The sequence below is a fragment of the Coffea eugenioides genome, chromosome 6 (genome assembly GCF_003713205.1).
Source record: "Coffea eugenioides isolate CCC68of chromosome 6, Ceug_1.0, whole genome shotgun sequence".
Lineage (NCBI taxonomy): Eukaryota > Viridiplantae > Streptophyta > Magnoliopsida > Gentianales > Rubiaceae > Coffea > Coffea eugenioides.
Genome location: NC_040040.1, coordinates 11,885,720 through 11,907,616, shown reverse-complemented (window position 1 = coordinate 11,907,616; position 21,897 = coordinate 11,885,720). Strand labels below are relative to the sequence as shown.

The 21,897-nt window shown below is 37.1% G+C and overlaps 2 protein-coding genes across 3 annotated transcripts; one reads left to right on the top strand and one right to left on the bottom strand.

Annotated features, from left to right (window-relative positions):
- The first annotated feature begins 472 nt into the window (after positions 1-472).
- On the top strand, positions 473-9,121 carry LOC113774696 (auxin response factor 19-like). The gene is made up of 13 exons (XM_027319298.1): positions 473-1,260; positions 2,939-3,051; positions 3,134-3,229; positions 3,431-3,487; positions 3,624-3,779; positions 3,872-3,956; positions 4,205-4,295; positions 4,368-4,532; positions 4,630-4,825; positions 5,597-5,735; positions 6,174-7,906; positions 8,292-8,482; positions 8,563-9,121. The coding sequence occupies exons 1-13, from the start codon at positions 1,218-1,220 to the stop codon at positions 8,741-8,743; spliced, it is 3,246 nt and encodes a 1,081-aa protein (XP_027175099.1). The 5' UTR covers positions 473-1,217; the 3' UTR covers positions 8,744-9,121.
- Positions 9,122-9,976: 855 nt separating this feature from the next.
- LOC113773467 (20 kDa chaperonin, chloroplastic) lies at positions 9,977-12,679 on the bottom strand. Of its 2 annotated transcripts, none has more exons than XM_027318113.1 (6): positions 12,533-12,679; positions 12,179-12,365; positions 11,344-11,523; positions 11,108-11,263; positions 10,627-10,704; positions 9,977-10,365 (listed from the first exon to the last, which is right to left on the bottom strand). In XM_027318113.1, the coding sequence occupies exons 2-6, from the start codon at positions 12,359-12,361 to the stop codon at positions 10,192-10,194; spliced, it is 771 nt and encodes a 256-aa protein (XP_027173914.1). In that variant the 5' UTR covers positions 12,362-12,365; positions 12,533-12,679; the 3' UTR covers positions 9,977-10,191. The 2 variants fall into 2 exon arrangements, with proteins under 2 accessions (XP_027173914.1, XP_027173913.1); XM_027318112.1 differs by having other exon boundaries at positions 12,525-12,678.
- Positions 12,680-21,897: the final 9,218 nt, after the last annotated feature.

Genomic DNA, 21,897 nt, shown 5'->3' with positions numbered 1-21,897 from the left:
ATTATTTTTTCATCACCCAACTCATCCTCTCCCCCCTCCCGAGCGGGCGTGGGGGTAAAGAACAATAGTGATCAACAAATGTCATCTCAGAACAAAACACGGCTTAAAATTCCACAACTCATTAAACCAGACTTTGATAAATAACCTCACCAATAATATTCTAAATAATGATGTCGGCCTATACTTTACAAATTACTATACCCACGTTACATCACAGCCTTACAATTTAATTTAATTTTTTTTTTTCAAAACTACCACAACCTCACCATAACTCCGACATAAAACAGCATCCAACACAATTATTATTATCATTATCTTTTATTTTTGGGCACTACAAAATTATTGTTATTATTATTACCATTGTTAATTACTGCTCCTTACAGTTTATTATTATTCATTAAAAGCATTAAGCATTTCCATGTAAAAAAGTACTTACATCATAACTGCTGTTATCAATCAGCACTCCTACTACTCTTATTACAAAACTGGCTTGTCGGAGCACTAGTATAAACTATAAAGCAGGTCCGGTTTGATTGGCGTCAAAATTTCCGGCGAGTTTCAAGATTCCCTCTCCTACCAACGTGATCTAAGCTGCTCTGCCTGATCCTGGATTCCCGCGCCACCACGGGCCACTCTTACTTGCTCAAATTCTGTTTGGTTACGTTTATGGGACATCCTTAGTTTGGTTCAGGGCAGCTTTCTACTTTCGGAAACTTTGGGTCTGCTTTCATTCTCCGGCGGAACTTGCCGGCTGTTGGGACTTTCAGCGGCTGAACTGTGATGGATTTTTCGAGTTCTAGCGGAATTCGGCTTTGTATTGGCATTTTCAGTTGTGTTTGGATGGTGGGACAAAATCTTTCAGCTGCGGAAGGTTTATTTCTTTTTTGAAAGAGAAGGGAAGTTTTGTGAAACTTTAAGGACTAAGAAGAAAAAGAAAGATTGAATAGTGGTTTTTGTAGATTGAGAATTTGAAGAAAAGTTTTTTGGATTCTTGGCAAAGTGGGAGTTTGTATAATGTCTTTGAAGAGTTTCAAATTACTGTTTTTGCAGAGCAAAGCAGTTTCTTTTGTGGGATTTCAGAGTCTTTTTTTGTCAATTCTAAGAGAATACGTTTTCTTCCATTGCAGACTGATTCCAGTTAATAGTATCTGATTACTAGAAGATTTTAATTAGTTAGATTGTGTAGATTGGTGTTTGTGAATCCATTTTGCTGAAAAATGAAGGCTCCAACAAATGGTTATCTTGCTAATTCAGGAGAAGGTAAGCCTCATTTGCTCAATTGCATCTATAGTTCTTCAGTTTTGCTAGTCGTCCCTTTTAATCATTTTTCTTCTTTCTCAGTTTTGTCTGAATTTTTATTTTTGACCTTCTTTTGATGTTCATGAAAGAGGCTTATGGAAAGTTCTTGTTCCTCTGTTAATTCATGAATTCTAAAATTTTTGAAAGATTTAATTTTTACTATTTCAGTTCTCTTACAAACCTAAAAGCAACTCCCGTGCCTTTCCGTAGTGTGTGTCATCCCCTTTTCACCACTTTCTGATTCTTGCAATTCTGGAGATTGTTTCCTTTATGCCCTGGACCAAATTTTAGCTTCCTAATGTATCATAGTTTTCGACTACGTTATTCAGTTGTGGAGTTGATCTTGTCTACCGGAATAGTATTTTTTTTTGGTCTAAGTTTAATTATATATCGGAGGCTTGGCTAGCGAAGACAAAAAAAACAAAAACAAAAAGAAAAGAGAGCTGGTTTGTGGAATGAATTGTGATCTGAGACTGCATGTCTTTTTGTGAAACTCTTTTATTACCCTCTGTTAACATTTGTTTTGGTTGGGCAGATATTCTACTTTGGTGGCTACATCTGGACTCACTTTATAACTGATATGTTTCTTTAATTGAAATTTTGAACATGTAAACTAAATCCTTTTGAACAATTTTAAGGATTTTTTTTTCAGCCAAACGCATGCTAAATAAGCCTGTTTCTTTTTGGCTTCTTGTAGTATTATAATTGATTTGAAGAAACTTATATATATATATATATATGTATATATGTATGCATGCATGCATGTATGTATGTATGTTATTTTAGTCCCTCTTATATCTGTACTGTGGAATGGCTATGATTCTTAACGTTGATTTTCCTAGAGTAGCTGTAATAGTTTCTACCAGTTGGGCGGATAGCTAATTGTCAGCTTGATATCTACGTTATAGGGTTTTTGACACTTAAAACTGAAATCTAGCAGTAGTGCATCTAATGTCAATGACATACTCTTTTGAGAGAGAAAATTAGGAGGAGCTGATAGAGAGGTTCTAGAAGCTCAAATGTTTTTGTCTAGCACAGAGAGAGAGAGAGAGAGAGGGAGTAATGCTCTAGGATAGCAAATATTTTATTTAAGAATTTTCAGTTAAATTTACAGGTTCATCTTGCATGAAATACCATTCAAGCTGTAACCTATAAGCCTTTTGACCTTCAAACTCAAACTTAGTAGCTTCTGCTGTATCAAATGTCAGCATATACTGTTCTCAGTAGTAAAGTTGTGGTGCAACAGTCTTTCTTATTGAAAAATGCATCTTATAATGATCTTCTTGTCATTTTGTGACATTCATTATCTTGTGTGGATGTGTGATTATATCCTCCTTAGCTCTTTCTCAATGTCGGCTAGAAGAGCCACTTTTTATTGGTGATCTAGATTCATTATGGAAAAGAAGTTGATCTTGACGGCTTTAGTTTTTAGGCATGAAATGCATTTATATACTCCTCTGCATATATGAAGTTGGCATAGCAAGTTCAGCAACATGAATTGTTAGAATTTTCTGGAAATCTCATTACATTAATGTAGTTATCATGTTCTCCATGTTATAAATTTTTAGGACATTAGACAAATTAAAACTCACTGGATCTTGTAGTTAGTCTTCTGATATTGCTGTTTGGTCTTCAACAGGAGAACGAAAGGCAATAAATTCTGAGTTATGGCACGCTTGTGCTGGTCCACTGGTTTCTTTGCCTCCTGTTGGAAGTCTGGTGGTCTACTTTCCTCAGGGTCACAGTGAACAAGTATGTTATCTTTATGTTTATTCTGAAATGCTGCAAGACATCTGTCTCTAATCAGAGATTTCTTTATATGTATGTTCTCCAGGTTGCAGCATCTATGCAAAAGGAGACTGACAGCATCCCCAGTTATCCTAACCTGCCATCGAAGTTAATTTGCTTGCTGCATAATGTAACTCTACATGTATGAGAACTCCTTGCCATTCAGTGAATAGGACATGAAATTGTCACAGAGTGTTTTGATTGACATATTCACCTGTTTGGTGATAGGCCCATACCTAAATTTTAAGACTTGTAAATGGAAAGTGCATATTGATGTTAGATTACCATTTCTTCCAGGTTGTTCATGATTGTCTTATGCCTTAACGTGTTGCTTTATTTCTAGGCTGATCCTGAAACTGACGAGGTCTATGCACAGATGACTCTTCAACCTGTAAATAAAGTAGGTCAGCTATGTTATGTCAGATTCAATAAAGATATTGTAGTCTAAAATCTGGCTTTTCTTGCTTTGGAGCATAACTTAAGCAGAATAAACACTCTAAAGAAGCATTGGAAACTTTTCCTTGTTTGGCTGACAGTATGACCAGGAAGCGTTACTCCTATCAGATATGGGCCTCAAGCAAAGCAGACAACCTGCTGAATTTTTCTGCAAAACTCTTACAGCCAGTGATACAAGCACACATGGTGGATTCTCTGTACCACGTCGAGCTGCTGAAAAGATTTTTCCACCTTTAGTATGTGCTGCAAATCTCCATTATTGTGTTAAACTTAGTACATGTATTGCTTGTGGTCTTGTTATTCGGCTAATGCTGATGGTCTTTTTTAGGACTTTTCAATGCAACCACCTGCTCAGGAGCTAGTGGCTAGGGATTTGCATGACCAAACATGGACATTCAGACACATATATCGAGGTTCTTATTTTTCCATAGCTTTTTGTCCAACCAAACTATTTCACTTTCGTATGGTTTTGATGCTTCATAAGTTTCTGTGAAGCAGTACTTGTAGACTGGTGTGGTCCTGTAGACGTTAGATTTATTCATGCTATATAGTTTGGTTCATATTTTAGCTTTAATGAAGCTGATAATCTTTAGCTGTTTCTTGACTGCCAATATTGGTCGATAGCGAAAAACTTACTAAAACTGCTATTTCATAACCCTAGGTCAACCAAAAAGACACTTATTGACAACAGGGTGGAGTGTCTTTGTCAGCTCTAAAAGACTGGTGGCTGGTGATTCGGTCCTAGTCATAAGGTATGAAGACATTGCTAAAACTTTCTGGTTTCAACAGTATTCTCATCGCTAAAGTGAGAAAGTTTCATGTAGAGATGAAAAGTCGCAGCTTTTATTGGGTATAAAGCGTGCTAATAGACAGCTGCCTGCACTCTCATCATCAGTTATATCTAGCGATAGCATGCACATTGGAATTTTGGCTGCTGCAGCTCATGCTGCTGCCAATAGCAGCCCCTTTACTATTTTTTACAATCCAAGGTAGTAAAGTGATGCCTTTTTGCTCCAATTTGAATGCCATTGGCTTATATCAAACTTGTGGAGATTACCGCTGACGTGATTTTTTTGATTTTAACAGGGCTAGTCCTTCTGAATTTGTAATACCTTTTGCCAAATATAACAAAGCCATGTATACACAAGTTTCCTTGGGAATGAGATTTAGAATGATGTTTGAGACTGAAGAGTCTGGAGTGCGTAGGTACATGGGTACAATTACTGGTATTGCTGACTTGGATCCAGTCCGCTGGAAAAGTTCACAGTGGAGAAATCTTCAGGTATGTTGGCTTTGGTTGCTGAGTCCATGAAACATAGGTTAGATGAGTAGCAGTACATACCATGGTGATGCATCATAGCTCCCAAGAAAGGAAGTCAGTAAATGCATTAAAAGTACTGAATTTGCAATTAAACCCAGATCCATGCATCTAGAACTTTCGTACATGAAGTGGTTATTCACACTACCAGTATTGATGTTTTTACTATCTCTGAATCTCCGTGTAATTGTTGAATTGCATGTCTCCAATTGAATTTTTGTCAGAAAGTGAAAATTATGTTTGCATGCTGATTCAAGCCTCTTGATGTATCATGTTGCTTGCAATTCTAATCTGATCTTGTGGGACTTTTCTCAAGAGCTGGCTTTGATGAAGATCATGATTTATTGTTCTTGTGTCTTACTGTTGTCTCTTCACTGAATATAATTTTTAAAGTTCAACCTGAACAACAATGCCTAGATGAATAAATAATGTAACTGTCAAGTTCGGACTTCTCTAACTTGGTCCACTTGTTTTTCTGATACTTTCATATGACAAGTTAGATGTAATAACCCAACACTACTCGGTTGTGAAGAAATATGGCTGTTGATTTTCACTTTCTTGCCTGTATGCTCAGTCTACTGAATTTCCAATTACCAAATTGAACATTCTAGGATGAAAGCACCGATGTACAGACACATGTTTCTAGATAAGGTTAATAAATGATATATATGGACTTATTATCCTTATCGGCACTAAGATTTATGGATAATGAATTAATGACCTTGTATTTGGTAGGTTGGATGGGATGAGTCTACAGCTGGGGAACGTCCCAGTCGAGTTTCAATTTGGGAAATTGAACCTGTTGTGACTCCTTTCTATATATGTCCACCCCCATTTTTCAGACCCAAGTTTCCGAAACATCCAGGCTTTCCAGGTAAGAAAAGTTCATATTGAGCACATTTCCCTTATCCTGTTGAGTTTCCAATATTTAGACTTTATATACTTTCCCCATAACTGTCTGTCCCTAAGTTAACATATTCATCAACTTGAAAGAGGATACTTGTTATAAAAAGTAGAAAATTCACAATCATTGGATGACCAGAAATTGAAATCAGATCCGACATTCTGTTATTCAAAGCACATTTTTTGGATCATGTAATACTCCCTGCTGCAAGTTACATCTATCCATACTCTGTATCTTGTTGAAAAGCTTGTCACCTCTTCAAACCAGCAGATTCTCTGCTCTGAGTCTGTTTAAACGTCTGCAAAGTTTAGTGATCGATGCTGGAGAATTGATTGTCAAGGAGGAGCATTGTACTTGCATTTGGTAGATCTTATCACTCACTACTTCCATAATGTGCCGCTTTTGCAGATGATGAATCTGACATGGAAAGTGTGTTTAAGAGAGGCATGCCCTGGCTTGGAGATGATCTTGGCCTCAAAGATGCCACTAGCTCTGTATTACCTGGCTTGAGTTTGGTCCAGTGGATGAACATGCAACAGAATAACCAATTATCTGCTGCTCAGTCAGGAATTTTTCCAAGCGCCTTAAATGGTAATTTGAGCACAGAAGATCACTCGAAGCTGTTGAATTTTCAATCCCCTGCACTTGCTGCAACAAATCTCCAATTTGGGAAGACAAATCAATTCAATCAGCAAACTAATCAACTCCAGCAGACATCTTTGGTGGGGACCCAACCACAACAGCTGCAGCAGTTGTTGCATTCTTCTGTGAATTCCCAGCCGCAACAACACCCACAACAGCATTCAATCCAGCTTCGGCAGCAACCCCAACTACCACAGCATCAGCAACAGTGTCCTCCACATTTGCAGCAGCCGCAGCAGCTGCAGCAACAACAAAATATGATGCCGTTGGCTTGTGTTAATAATGGTTCCTCTGTAGCAACCAGCCAGATTTCAAATCAGAATTTGCAGCAGCCTGCATTATACTCCCAGCTTCAACAGCAACACTTACTGACAGGAAATACACAACCACAGCAACCTGCCTCATCTAACAAAAGTTCTTTAACATCCTTACCCCAAGACGTGCAGTATCAGCAACTGGAACACCAGAATAACCTATTGCAGAAGACCCAGCAACAGCAGACACCTATGCTTCAAGCTCCACTACAGACACTGCAGCAAAATTTAATCCAAAGACAGCAAGTACAACAGACATCACAACAGAATCTTTCAGAGCAGAACCTGCAACTCCAGCTACTCCAAAAATTGCAGCAGCAACAGCAACAGCAACAGCAACAGTTGTTGTCCCCGTTAAGCAATCATTTGGAGCCTCAGTTGCCCCAACAACAGCAGCCTCTTCAACAAAACCGGCCGTTCCAGCAAGCACCAGTTGCTCAACAGCAACCCAGTGGCAACAGCTTTTCAACATCTACGCTTCTGCAGTCACCACAACATCCTGTTAACCAACTCCAAGGTCAGAACAAATCACGTATTTTTGTCAAAGCCTATTCTGGACCAACAGATGGAGATGCTCCATCATGTTCAACATCACCTTCAACAAATAATTGCCATGTGTCCTCATCAAAGTTCCTGAATAGGAACCAACAAGGGCCAATCACTCAGGCAGGAGAATCAGTCATTGATCCTTCCCCTATCCTGGTTCATGAGCTTCAGAGCAGGTCTGATGTCCGAGTAAAGCATGAATTATCCGGCTCAAAGGGAGCAGAGCAACCTAAATTCAGAAGCAATACAGAACACTTGGATGCAGCCTCATCTGCTACATCATATTGCTTGGATACTGGTGGCATCCAACAGAATTTTCCACTGCCTGGCTTATGTTTGGACAGTGATGTCCAATCGCATTCTAGGAGCACTCTGCCTTTCACTTCCACTGTTGACTCATTGGCGCCTGACGCTTTGTTATCAAGGGGTTATGACTCAGGAAAGGACATCCAGAATGTGCTTTCTAATTATGGTGGCAGCTCGAGGGATATTGAGACAGAGTTATCTGCTGCTGGTTTTGGAGTTCCAAACATGTCTTTTAAACCAGGCTGTTCAAATGATGTACCCATTACTGAAGCTGGTGTCCTGAATAGTGGCCTGTGGCCCAACCAAACTCAGCGCATGCGAACGTACACAAAGGTAACTGAGTTCTTGCAGGCATATCAAAATTTTCTGCTCCTACATTCTGCAGAAGAATTTATTATTATTATTATTATTTTTTTTTTTTTTTTTTAAGCAGGGGAGGGGTGGGAACTTGAACCCAAAACCTTTAACTCCTGAGGTTTCAACCTCAGCCACTAACCAAGGCCTCCTCTGCAAACATTTTGCAGAAACCTGCTATCATGGTGCATCACAATAAACTAGATCCACTATTGTAGTGATTAGCTCTGTTTCTTCTGTTAGACTTGCTCACAGAGATGCAACAAAGTGGTTCAGTTTAGGATATGCAACTTCTGCCCCTATTGTTTAACTTATTATTTCAGAAATAACAGTACCATCTAATACTGGTTGAAAAATGGAAAAGGTTCAAAAACGTGGCTCTGTGGGAAGAACTATTGATGCCACACGCTACAAGGGCTATGATGAGCTTAGGCATGACCTAGCACGGATGTTTGGAATTGAGGGACAGCTAGAAGATACACAAAGGATGGAGTGGAAGCTTGTCTATGTAGATCATGAAAATGATATACTGCTCGTTGGTGATGACCCATGGGAGTAAGTTCTGGCAGCTTGCCAATTAAGTCCAAGTTAAATTAGTATAATGTGCTAACAAATGGTGCTAACATTCTTCACAGGGAATTTGTGAGCTGTGTCCAGAGCATAAAGATTCTTTCCTCTGCAGAAGTACAGCAAATGAGTTTGGATGGAGATCTAGGCAATCTACCTGTGCCGAACCAAGCTTGCAGTGGGACTGATAGCGGTAATGCATGGAGAGGACACTATGATGACAACTCAGCCGCCTCATTTAATCGATGAGAGCATTCTGTAATCCCAAATGAATGTAGACCTTCAGCTCCCAAGGCTCCTCGGCCTTTAGCAACTTGGATCAAGCCCAACTCATTTTAACCACTAATGTTGAAGAAGGCTTACAAATAGAGTAGCAAGTGACAACTATATCTGTGTGTTAGCCCCTGGCGCTTCGTAACTTGAATTTGCCTTAGACACGGCTGAGAGTAAACTCATGTTGGTGTGCTTGCTGCCTGCAGCTTCTAAGAGTTGAAATTACTCTCCCGTGCCAGTTGGTTCACGTCTGTACCCTCCTGCAATTTATACAGCGAATTGTAAAGGCTTACTCTAGAAAAGATCAGATGATGTAAATCTCATTTTCTGTAATCATTTTAAGTAGGTTACTAAGGCGTCAAGCTGTTGATAATATTTAGCTTGATATAGCCGCCCCATATTACATTCTTGGATGTTACGAGGACTTTCCAAGATAAGGCTGCATAGCTTAATTCACGGACTTTCGAACACCAAGTAAATCCTTTCTTTGAGAACATCCTTCAGTGCAGACCTGTTTTGTCTTCAAGACTTCTACTCCGGTGGAACAGTCTCTTATACCTGCACTGTTCCACTATTGCATGAGTTGTTACGAGGTATGAAATTCTTCCAATTGTTTGCGTGACCATTTCTCAAATTTGTCTGCTTTAATTAACTATCGATTTAACCTAGTCCCCGACGTACATACCTCTCAAAAACATGCTACATACTCGAAAAAGTCAAGCGTTTGATGCTGCACTCTACGGTAAGCATGCAAGCACGCCGTTGTCAGAATTGGGCGGCCATGGAGCCAATCATTTGACTATAGCGCAAACGTTACTCGTACTAGTTCAAGAAGGAAATGTGATGATTGGTAGTGCAAATTGTTACTTCGAGCGGAAAAGCACTTAATATGAAGTGCTTAAAGCCTACATGCATTCAACAAAAATAAAAATTAAAAGCTCAAACTTCATTTGATTATCACCTATTCGGGCAATGTAGATACAATTCGGGAGGTAAATGCCTCACCCCGCCTGATCTCGCTTTCCTTAGAACTGAGCAGCACTATCTTACCGTCACAGAGAAGATGCACATACCAACCAAAAACGCAGTTCCCCATGCGGATTCTAGAAAAAGCAATTTTCACTTATCGAACAACATTCTATTAACTGTAGCAAATCAATCAAGGATAATCATTTAAGTTGAGACTTCTCTAACTCAACATATCAGAAATCTCAATTTGCCAAAAAGTGATTGCAGAACCCCAATGATGAAAAAGAGCAACTCAACCAACTACAAGGAGAGAATAGACACAGATAACACAATCACTAGCTTGCTAAAAAAAAAATATATTTTTTGTTGATGTGATTACATCCATGTCCTCACATTTAAAATTGCTCAAATTTTCCGGATGAAACCAAAAATGCATACATATTCAATTAGGCAATCTAGGAGAGGACAGCCATCACATCCGATGCCCTCAATGCAATATAGTCTGAATCATCACTGCCCTTGAAATCATTACCAGCATATTTGGAGTACAACACTGTATTTCCGGGGGATACTGACAATGCCTTCCTGTTCCCTTCTTCATCAAGAGGACCAGGCCCGACAGCTATTACCTGTCAGCAAAAGGATGGCGGAAATAACAAAAATATTAGCTCACTACCAGAGAGTGAATAGAAAATGGAGAAGCAAGAAAAACGGATAAAACTTAAAAGAAAAAAGAAAAAAAAGGAACGAGGAACATGGGAGGACCCTATACAGAAACAGGAAAAGAGGGCACAGACTGGGAAGAAAGGAGGAAATTTGTTCTCTGCTAAATGAGGAGAACAAATTTCACAAGGACTAGCAAACTAATTAGCTCGTTAGGTAGTTCTTACTGTGCCAATGGAAGGCCTCTCCTTGGTTGCCTCTGTCAGCAACAAGCCTCCGGCTGTTTTCTCTTCAGCCTCAGCTACCTGATTTACAATAAGACAGAACAAAGCATGAGCCATGCCAGTCCATCAAGAGGTGAACCTAATGCCTAAAAAAAATTGCAGATCATGGCAGCAGTTGATTTTACAACTCATTAAAACACCCTGGAGTAAAAGTGGTAAATGATACTTCACAAAATGGATGAATACGCTCATTCCAACACTAAACCCGAAAAGATGCTACAGTTGCTGGTCTTAAGCTTTCCTAGGTACGTCTCTATTACGCAAATTTCTTTTAAGTTATCAGGCCTTGATTATTTTGATAACAAGTTAAAACAGAGGTCCAGTTCTTACAATTGCATATTTTCTCATGGATTACATAGCCCAGCAAAGCAGCAAAGAAAAACTAATTAAAGGTGAAAACAACTATATGAAAGTCGACATGAACCTTTATCAGCACTCTGTCATTCAGAGGCTTCATGTCCTTGACGTCATCTGTATCAAGAATACCAACAATGTCATCTTCCTTCAATATAAGATGATTTGATCCATTAAACTCGACCTCTGTCCCAGCATACTTGGAGTAGACAATTTGGGTCCCAGTCTACATGTTAAAAGAAGAATCAGCTTTCAAGCCCCAAGAAACACACACAAAAATTAATTCAAAAGTGTTTAGCAATTTACCTTGACACTGATGTCCACCTTGCTCTTGCCAATTATGCGACCCTCTCCAACAGCTACAACCTCACCTCCTTGAGGTTTCGTCTGTGCACTTGTTGGCAATAGGATACCACCTACAGACTTCTCTTCTGGAACCTTAATCTTCACCAAGACTCTATCACCCAAGGGCTTCAGTGAGGTGTACTACAACACAGCAAAAGATCCGGAACAGGTATCAAGTAACACTACAGAATACTCGCAAAAGCAAATCACCCAAATTATCAAACTTAGCAGCAGATGTAGCTTACCACCAAAACCCTGTAATATGTCATGAAACTTCTTTACCTATGTACGGGATATTGTGTACTATTATCCTATTGACAAATTCTTTAATTCCTTCCAATTTCAAGCAGATGCATTCAGGCATTTTCAATTTGAATTTAAATAAATACCTGAACAGCATATAAAACTCAAAGACACAAGCAAGAGACAAAGGCCTCTCTCCATCATTATACCGCATTTACACATTGTTAAGCACATAGCAGATTATGACAATGCGTAGCACTGGAACATTTGGGTGTTCCCTTCGACAATTGTGAACTAGCAAAGAGCCCAATACTTTTAACCCTACTTCAACCACATACCCTTGTGTGTAGCAATCAGTTTGACCTTCACTAAAGCATCTAATAAAGGATTTCTTCTTTCGATCTTCTACAGTGCATAAGTCAACTAGATTTCAAGAGGCCTAACACCTAAAAATAAAAGCAAGAAAACACAACACTAAGCACGACTCAATTAATCCAAAAGAAAAAAAATCAGAAAAATGACTGCTACATAAATTTCAGCTAAAATAAGATACCTTAGGGGCAACAACAGTGGCAGCTTTAACAACAAGGCCACGGAAAGACCTCGTAGAAAGGCCATTTTGCCTCAGAGGTGCAAAAGTAGAGGCTTTGACTGTGCTAGAAGAAGCCCTTAAGCCCTCAAAGGATACAAACCCCTTTGCTGAGATTGTTGATGCTGTCAACTGAGCTGTTGCCATTTCTCTGCATTCAAATATCAAAGCAAACCCATAGACTTCAAACCCTTAACTGAGAGGGAAAAATATAGAACTTTACATCATAATTGAAATTGAAGATTGGTAAAATTGGTGAAAACTCGAAGATTGGTTAAATTTCGATTAGCTAGTACAGAGGAGATTGAACCTGCTTACACGTTGGAGGAGGGTTTGATGCAACCGAAGAAACTTAGGCGTTTGAAAAGGAAAATGGTATAAGCAGTAGAGCAAGGAGATGGATAACAAAACCCTAGAACCTTCTTAAGTAGCGGAGTGTTTTTTACGGGGTTTTGGATGGAAGATAAAAGAGTGTTCTAGAACTTGTTGGATGGAGCCCTCTTTTTTTCTTTTTCTTTTTCTTTTTTTTTCTTTTTGAAGCATTGGATGGAGCGTTGTTTACTTGTTTTCTTGTCCATAGGCGGGATTATGTAAAAGTATTTATTTGTCTTTTTTCTTTTTCTTTTTTTTTTTGAAGGATTTCTACAAATCTCATATCCCCAGTGAAGGACATTTTAATGTGTAATCAACATGATATACGCTCCTTACCTAAGAGAGATTGCAAACATATGCTGTTAAAAGACACCCAAATATCGATTAGGTACATCACCTCATCAGCAGCATCCCAAAAATGAAGATTTTAATATTCGTTTGGATTGCTATTTTTCAAAATTTTTAGTTAAAAATTGTAATATAACAATTTAATGTACATAAAATAAAAAAGGTGATTGAAAAATATAAAATATTTTAGAAAAAAATTGCAATCCAAATTCAAATATTAGTATGCATAAAAACCATCTTTAATAAATTTAATCCCATAGCAGCATAAGAATAAGTTATTCATTAACAGATTAGTATAATATATTATTTTAGTAAGTCATAATACATATGATAAGTAGTTATTAACATACAAATTCAATAATTCAGTCAATAAATAGAAATGCGAGAATCATTGGGCGACTGACAACTGACTGAAGGTCATTGGGCCTTACGAGGGGTGGGTTTGCAAGCGGACGCAGTCATTATAGTCTGCACAAGCGCAACTCCTGAACTTTGGGCTTATTGAAGAGGCCCCCTCAACTTTTCACTGGAATGCATCACATACCACGATAAACAAAAGAACATGTAAGCATCAAAGCCCATTGAAGAGAAAAAGCACAAAAAAGTTCAGGGCCTGTAACGTCTATTTCAGAATGGTTGCCCCTCGCATGTTGCACACCTGTCAATTTTTTGCCCTTCTATTGGAAGCGGCTTACCATTAGCGAAACCAATAGGTGGAAGGAGAGAAAGCCAACTCGACTGTGATGGTGGTTAGAATATTTGAGTCAATGAAAAACATTAAACCAATAATATTTGAAAGTAGTGTCCAATTTTTGCCTTAGCATCCATGGAGTTGTAATAAAATAAAGAGAAACAAGAAAAAAAAGGGGTGAAAAATCGTTCAAAATGAAAATCTAAAACAGACTCGAATCAAATTTTTGGTATCGGACTTCTAATGTTACAATAGAAATAGAAACCAACTGAATAGTGAGTTATTCGTACAAGTTTATTTATTTATATTATCAACACATTTTTCAATTATATTTTGTTTCACTTATATCATATCACATAAAAAAAGTGTTACAGTATTTTTTTTTTCACAAACCTATCCCAAATAATAACTATCCAAACATGCTCGGGTAGAACCAGAAATTAAAACTTTACCTAATTTGGAGAGACTCATAACAAGGGCGAGAACGAGATTTCAGAGGTTGAGCCAACCAGATTCTATTACCCAATAGCAATAAAGTGAAAAAACATATTAAATAACTTTTTCTAACCTAAAAAACTCCGCATTTTTTGGGGAAAAAAATACCGAGTCTCGTAGGGTAGAAAAAAGTTTTTAGTTTTTTTTTTTTTGGGGGGTGCTTGTCATTGTATTACCACGATTGAGAACAACAACCAATTGGAGTTTCTCAAATTTGTAGGTCTAAAATTATTGATATCCAAATGGCCAAAGCTTTTTGTTCTTGTTATTTTTCCGTTTTAATTAGGAGAAAGGTCAGCCAGCATCTGCTGCATGTAATTCAGAGTTTTGATTGAACAAAATACGTGATTTAGACAGCGTTTATGTGAATAGAACTCCTCAAGAAACAGTAGTAGTGTTGGATGGAAACTCGGGAGATGCAGAATGCGACTAAAGAAGATGATTCAACGAACAGGAATGTGGTAGTGACCAATGACTCTTTGACAGAATTCAAAGAGTAGTCAGTTTACAGACACTACTGATAACGTAATTGATAACGCATTCCGACACCCCTCGCAACTACCTCGAACTAGAAGAAGCCCATGTATGTAAATATGCAGCTGAAAATGATTGGGCATCTTGGTCCGAAATGATGGTCATTAATTGTTTTTCATTTGTTCTGGAAAGAATTGCTATTAAGAGACAATTATGTACTCTACATAAAACTAAAAGGGGTGCAAGACTTTTTGAAAATCTATTTCTTGATTACGTGCAAAATAAAGCCCGATGAGTTCTAAACTTCGTACAGGAGTTGCTAATCGAGTAACTTCACTTCCGTATGGAATAACACTAAATGGGAACGAGATGACTCGATAAATAAATAAATAAATAAAAACTAAAACCAAATAACATTTGAAACTAGCGTCCAATTTTGGCCTTATAATTCATAGGGAAAGAAAGAATATAATACGTTGCAGGAAAGAAAAAGAAAAATTAATAGTCAGTCGACGTAATATTGGGAAGGCTCGAACTCAATTGGATCGACCTCGAGAAATTGGCGAGCTCGATATTGAGCTCAAGTACTCGAACTCAGACAAACGGTTAGGGTTGTAAATATTGCAAATAATCAACCTAAAAAGGTAATTTAATTATTTATAATATATTAATTAAATATTATATCGAATATTCAATAAAACTCAACGAGTTCTCGAATATATAATATATACACTTGAACTTGACGCGAAACCTCAATCGAACAGTTCAAACTCGACTTGAAGTCGACATTGACTGAACTCCAGTTAAGCAGTTGATCAAGCTACTTGCGAGTTCAAGTTAATCTACTCGATTGAATTGCACCCCCACGCAGGTGCATGAAATGGAAGCGAAGGCACGTTGCATGACATAAGCACTGAGGTGGAGGACAGAGAAGAGTGGCACGGCAGCCTTGGACGACATTCAACTCTTTTGGCCGTCTAGAGTTTAAGAAAGAAAAGGCAACTAAAGTGCACTATGGAGTACCGTACTTAGGATTGTATTGTATCAACGCGTAAAAAGGCTTGAATGTTGAAGTTAGTTTGACGCAGACTTAAAACGCTTGCAACTAATCGCAAACAGGTTTTTTAAACCGGACCCGTGATTTTGAGGGGACGCAACTGGGACCCTGGCCTTACCTCGGGAAAACGACCTCTTAGAATTGTTTTCAGGCTTAATCGTCATCAATGGAAGTGGATCATGCTCAAAAGAGCATGATCCACTTCCATGTCAATTTTATTGCTCCCCTAGTTTTTTTTTTTTTTTTATGGGAATTAGTAGTTAACATTATTATTATTATTTAAACAATAATTCAAGAGGAGAGTTAAATCCTTTCAAGCTGGAAGTCATAAAGGGGAGGATTTAAGAATCGCATTAGGGACCTCTTAATCACCTTGTCTATGTCTTTATCCTTAACTCCGCTTAGGGACAAATTAGTATTAGTAGATAAATTTACCTCTTACACCACGTTTGTTTGGTATACAGGAATGGCCTTGAAATGAAAGGCTTTTCCAACTCGATCGTTTCGTTCCAATATTTGGCACCGGTCATTTTAGTACAAAAGCTCTTGTCCCCTCAATGCTCATTCAAACTTTTTTTTCCCATAGAATCCCTGTGTCTCCAAAAAACTTGGGGGAAGTTCTTTGCAACTTTTTTACTATATCACCATATTTTAAGATATTAGTGTCCCTAATTAATAATTGAATATAATTTTCTAATAATAAATAATTTTTCTTATGTTTACAATAATTTTTTATACTAGCAAAAACATGTTTTAAGTTACTTTATTCTTCCACTTTTAGACAATTGTGCAAGAATTTTTTGAGTTTCATATCAAAAAACGAAAATAGAATAAACATATATTATATTTGTTTGGCTTCATGTAATATATAATTTATATTGCTAAATGCTAATTATATTGTTAAGGGACGCAAAATTATAACATAAAATTTTATATGCTGGAACAAATGAAGTATTACTATTGAAGTTTTTTTATCAATCCTCAATTATTCTTAATGCCAAAAAAGTCAAAAATACTACATAAATAGACAAATAATATAGTAGAACAAATAAAAACAAAAGTAATAAAACATGTTATGTTTATAAACTAATCTAGGGTAATTAACTCGAATTTATATTGATTGTATTCCATTATGATATTTAAATATTGATCATACCAAATATCAAAAAATAAATAAAGATTTCATCCTGATTTGTGTACCAAACATTGAAATCATAATTTCTTTTTGGCATACCATTCTGGATGACAAAACTTTTTGATCTTGGACATTCTCTCGTACACACTAAATGAGGAGTACTACTGTAGTAGGCATGGCAAAATGGCAGGATTGGCTTGAGATGGGCTAATGCCGAAACTTACTCATATTCACATTAGGACTTATTTGAGCAGGACCAAAATGGAATGAGACTCGATCGATCTTTCTCAAGTACCTGAATTACTTATTGTAAATTTATTGATGTTGACCCAATACATCTATTGTGTTTTTATAGTTGCTTATTTTATTTTGATTCTTTTTTTTTATTATTGTTCGTTCTTTGTTTTCTATATTTATCTTTTCATAGCTTTGATTTTAATGATACCAGAAATCAATTTTCGTCCAAGTCTAAAACGAATGTAGATGGATTTGAAATCTAAAATATTTTAGTTCGCTTTCAGTTATTTTTCACCAGTAAGTGTGAAAGAAGCCGATGAAGAATCAAACAAATATGCGCATTTAGTTATAGTATTACATTATTGTGTAATAAGTGAAAGGGGACGCAGCTCCAGGGGACCTAACAACAACCTAGGAAGCCCACGTAAACATGCACCTGATAATGATGGAGAATCTGGGTGCAACATGGGTGATACTAGGGTTTCATTTGTTCTGGAAAGAGTTCCCAAGTTAGGAGACAATTGTGTATATCAAAACCATAAATGCGACTGAAGATTTTGAAATTCCATTCTTTGATAACAGCTGAAACTAGTTTCCAATTTCGGCCTTATCATTCACAGGGAAAGGAAAAGAAAAGGAAAGTGCCAAAAAAAAAGGGGGGGGGGGGCGAAAAGTTGGATAGAATTTTCTATACCAACGCGACATTGAAACTGAAAGCACGACAAAATTGGAACAATTTTCGAATGAAAATTTTGGAAGGTCATAGTAGAAATCATCTTGGGTAGAACCACAACGTAAAGTTTTGACTAAATTCGGACAGTGAGCCCCCAATAGAGAGTGTGAACAATTTTAGAGGTTGAGTCAAACGAAATTCTATTAGCCAATAGCAATGAAGTGAATATTTGAAGAGCACGAGTGAAAAAATCAATTTTAGTACAGTTTACCTAACTTTTCCTGGATTAGTACAAAAATCATTTATAAATATGAAAAAAAAAATGAAGACATCAACAAACTACTAAAGAGACTCGGGAGTCTGGATCGAGTTGCTACATCTTAGGAAGTCAGATAAAGAAGGGAAGCAGCGGTCAAAACTCTCAAGTCTCCAGTGATAACGTGTGCGTCTAAATATATGTATATATGTATGTATGTATATATCACAATTATTTATATCAATTTTACGATTTACTTACGACTAATCATTGTTCAAGTTAGATCCGGCTCCTTGTGAGAACAATGATCTTCTCATTCTTATGGATTTTAAACTTAAAAACTCATGATTAAGAAATGCAGATCCCTTTCACTTGCACTAATATCCATTGGGTTGGCAGTGATAACGTATATGAAAACATAGATGCTGATGTTCTAGAGACGATATTCTTTGCAAAACCAAGCGACGCAATAACCTAGAAAGCCTCATGCAAGCAATCATTTAATAATGATGATCAAGCAAGGTTGATTTGACGGACAATCTAATTGTGTTTGCCATAACCGTGGTCCATTTGGGCAACGGTTCAGTACAAATGTGGCTTTGGGTGAGTTGCTCTCTAATATGGGTCTCTGTATGACAAGTGGTTCGCGGACACTTCTCAAGAAACACTGAGTTTGTTTGGATAAGAATTTATTTGGATGATTTATTTGATCCAGTTATTGTAGCACTTTTTGTGATGTGACGTATGTGAGATAAAAAAATGATTGAGAATTGTGTATATGATGCAAGTAAAATAAAATCTGAAATTTTTATTCCAAATTCTTGTTATCCAAACAAACTCAGTAGTAGTGTTGGATGGAAACTCGGGAGATGTAGAATGCGAGTAAAGAAGATGATTCAACGAACAGGAATGTGGTAGTGACCAATGAGTCTCTGACAGAATTCAAAGAGTAGTCAGTTTACAGACACTACTGATAACGTAATTGATAACGCACTCCAACACCCCTCGCAACTACCTAGAACTAGAAGCCTATGTATGTAAATATGCAGCTGAAAATGATTGGGCATCTTGGTCCGAAATGATGGTCATTAATTGTTTTTCATTTGTTCTGGAAAGAATTGCTATTAAGAGACAATTATGTACTCTACATAAAACTAAAAGGGGTGCAAGACTTTTTGAAAATCTATTTCTTGATTACATGCAAAACAAAGCTCGATGAGTTCTAAACTTCGTACAGGAGTTGCTAATCGAGTAACTTCACTTCCTTATGGAATAACACTAAATGGAACGAGATGACTCGATAAATAAATAAATAAATAAAAACTAAAACCAAATAACATTTGAAACTAGCGTCCAATTTTGGCCTTATAATTCATAGGGAAAGAAAGAATATAATACGTTGCAGGAAAGAAAAAGAAAAATTAATAGTCAGTCAGATTATTCTATAGCAACATGAGTCATGACATTGAAACAGAGAGCAAGACAACAAAACTGAAACAAATCTTCGAGTGAAACTTGGAAGGTCGTCGGAGGAAGCTTGTAGGTGTAGCAACTGGTCAGAAGCAGGACGTCAAATTTGAAAAATAGAATTCAGAGGTTGAGTCAGACGAAATTCTTCGAACATCATTACGAGCCAAGAAAGTAAATTAAGTACAGCTTAGTCATTCAAATTATCACCTAACAAACTACGGTGGAGACACAAAAAAAAAGTGTCAGGATGGATCGAGTTCCGACGTCTATGGCTGATGCAATGGCTTACGCTTATTTAGGTGCGTAAGGTATGTGTCAGCTGCGTGTTAGGATTAGGAAGTGAGTTTGACTATGTCGAAAAGTCTCCAGTGATAAAAGTAGATGCTGAATTGCTGATGTTATGGAGTTGACATTCATTCCATGTACGAAGCCTCGCGCAAACAAATCACTTTGATAATTATTGATGGTGGAGCCAACTTGAATTGACGAACTACCTAATTATTATATTGCCATAACCGCGTTCGTTCGATTTGGCCAACCATGGAATTATGGATCCATTTGAATGGATTTGGATGGTGTGTTTTTTTAGGAGTTTGTTTACTATAAAATTTTTATAGAAGCTTTTGTGCATTTTGTGTGTTTGGGGAATGGATGAAAATTTTTTCTAATTTTCTTTTCTTTTCTCTCTTTTCTTTCTCTTTCGCCCCTTCCCTACCACCCCTTCTCCGCCACATCTTGTCACCCCCTCTCTCCTCCTTTTTATGTTTTTAATACTTCGTTCATCTCATAAAAAAAATGACTCACTTTTCTTTTGTGTTTGTTTTACATTATAGCTAGACCTACTTATTCTTTATAGTTTATTTATAGTATTATTAATGTGTCCATATTTAATGTACATTTTTATCAACAAATATGAATCATCTAATATTAAAGAGTGATAAGTTCTAAAAATAATTTAAGTTAAACTTTCTAATTAAGTAACAAAATAATAGTAGGTCTATCTTTAAAGTAGTACTAAATAAAAATGATTGCTCAAATTATGTTAACTGACACTTTCTAATCTATGTCGAATTAATAGTAAGTCTATCGGATGAAAGAGTACTTTTTAACTGATGCACTCAGTACAACAATTCTAACTACGGCATTTTAAACTTTCTAGGAATTAAAGTTTGCTTTAAACCAAAAAAAAAAAAAGGCTCAAAGGGTTGCTGAAGTTGTAACAAGTCGTGAAAGCAATGCTTTGATAACATGACATTCAAGATTCTAAATGAAGAGCAAATACAGCCTGGAACGTTTGTCTAATCGAGGTGATTTTTTTTTTCTTTTTTTTTTTGGACACAGGGATGTCCAGGTCAATTCTTACGGGGCCCGACTAATCCCCTGTGGTTCGGGCCCGGCGTCCCAACCCGGCCCGAACACGTTAAGTGCGCGGAGGAATCCAGCGGAGCGGAGACTCGAACTTGGGACCTCAAGAGTCACCGGTGAGAGGCGCTACCGCTGGACCATTCACGCGGGGGCTTCTAACAAAAAATGACTCACTTTTCTTTTGTGTTTGTTTTACATTATAGCTAGACCTATTCATTCTTTATAGTTGATTTATATTAATGTGTCCATATTTAATGTACATTTTTATCAACAAAATATGAATCATCTAATATTAAAGAGTGATATGTTCTAAAAATAATTTAAGTTAAACTTTCTAATTAAGTAACAAAATAATAGTAGGTCTAATCTATGTCGAATTAATAGTAAGTCTATCGGATGAAAGAGTACTTTTTAGCTGATGCACTGAGTACAACAATTCTAACTACGGCATTTTAAACTTTCTAGGAATTAAAGTTTGCTGAAGTTGTAACAAGTGGTGAAAGCAATGCTTTGATAACATGACATTCAAGATTCTAAATGAAGAGCAAATACAGCCTGGAACGTTTGTCTAATCGAGGAATGTGACCCCAAATGTTATCAAAAGAAGCGACATCATGTGTGAGTTCAAGTATTATAGGGAATTTCTAGAAAAAAAAAATGTTCTGCTTTACAAACAAGCCCCAAGCTAGTTAATCAACTTCTCCCAAAGCACAACGAATAAATGATTATCACGGGAAAAAAAAAAAAAAAAAATCTTTCGGTGAGCCACAGAGATTGCCTAGAAGCTAAAACCAGCCAACTAGTTAAGTCAAGTTTATCCGACCAAATTGAAGTAGAAATTTGAAACTTGAGCGCTCGCCTACCTGGTAGCCGCGTACCCCACCATTGATAAAAAAATACTAGTGAGTGTTTACGTTGATTAAATAGACTGATAGACAATAGAAATTTCTTTACACCCGAGGAATTAAGAAATTGCATTTGTAACACATTTTTTTGTAGCAGGGGGCTGACGCGGATCTAGGGGTGATATCGAATCGAGTCGAATTCGAATGTCATCGTAGTCGAATTCGAACTCGATGCCTAGTAACAATACTCGACCTCAAGCGAGTT

Coding starts and splice junctions, on each gene's coding strand:
- LOC113774696 (XM_027319298.1), top strand. CDS start 1,218: ATGAAGGCTCCAACAAATGGTTATCTTGCTAATTCAGGAGAAG. Junction 3,957..4,204: donor ATTCAGACACATATATCGAG/GTTCTTATTTTT, acceptor TCATAACCCTAG/GTCAACCAAAAAGACACTTA. Junction 4,296..4,367: donor GATTCGGTCCTAGTCATAAG/GTATGAAGACAT, acceptor AGTTTCATGTAG/AGATGAAAAGTCGCAGCTTT.
- LOC113773467 (XM_027318113.1), bottom strand. CDS start 12,361: ATGGCAACAGCTCAGTTGACAGCATCAACAATCTCAGCAAAGGGGTTT. Junction 11,524..12,178: donor CCACTGTTGTTGCCCCTAAG/GTATCTTATTTT, acceptor GCTGTGTTGTAG/TACACCTCACTGAAGCCCTT. Junction 10,705..11,107: donor ATGACAGAGTGCTGATAAAG/GTTCATGTCGAC, acceptor ATTGTAAATCAG/GTAGCTGAGGCTGAAGAGAA.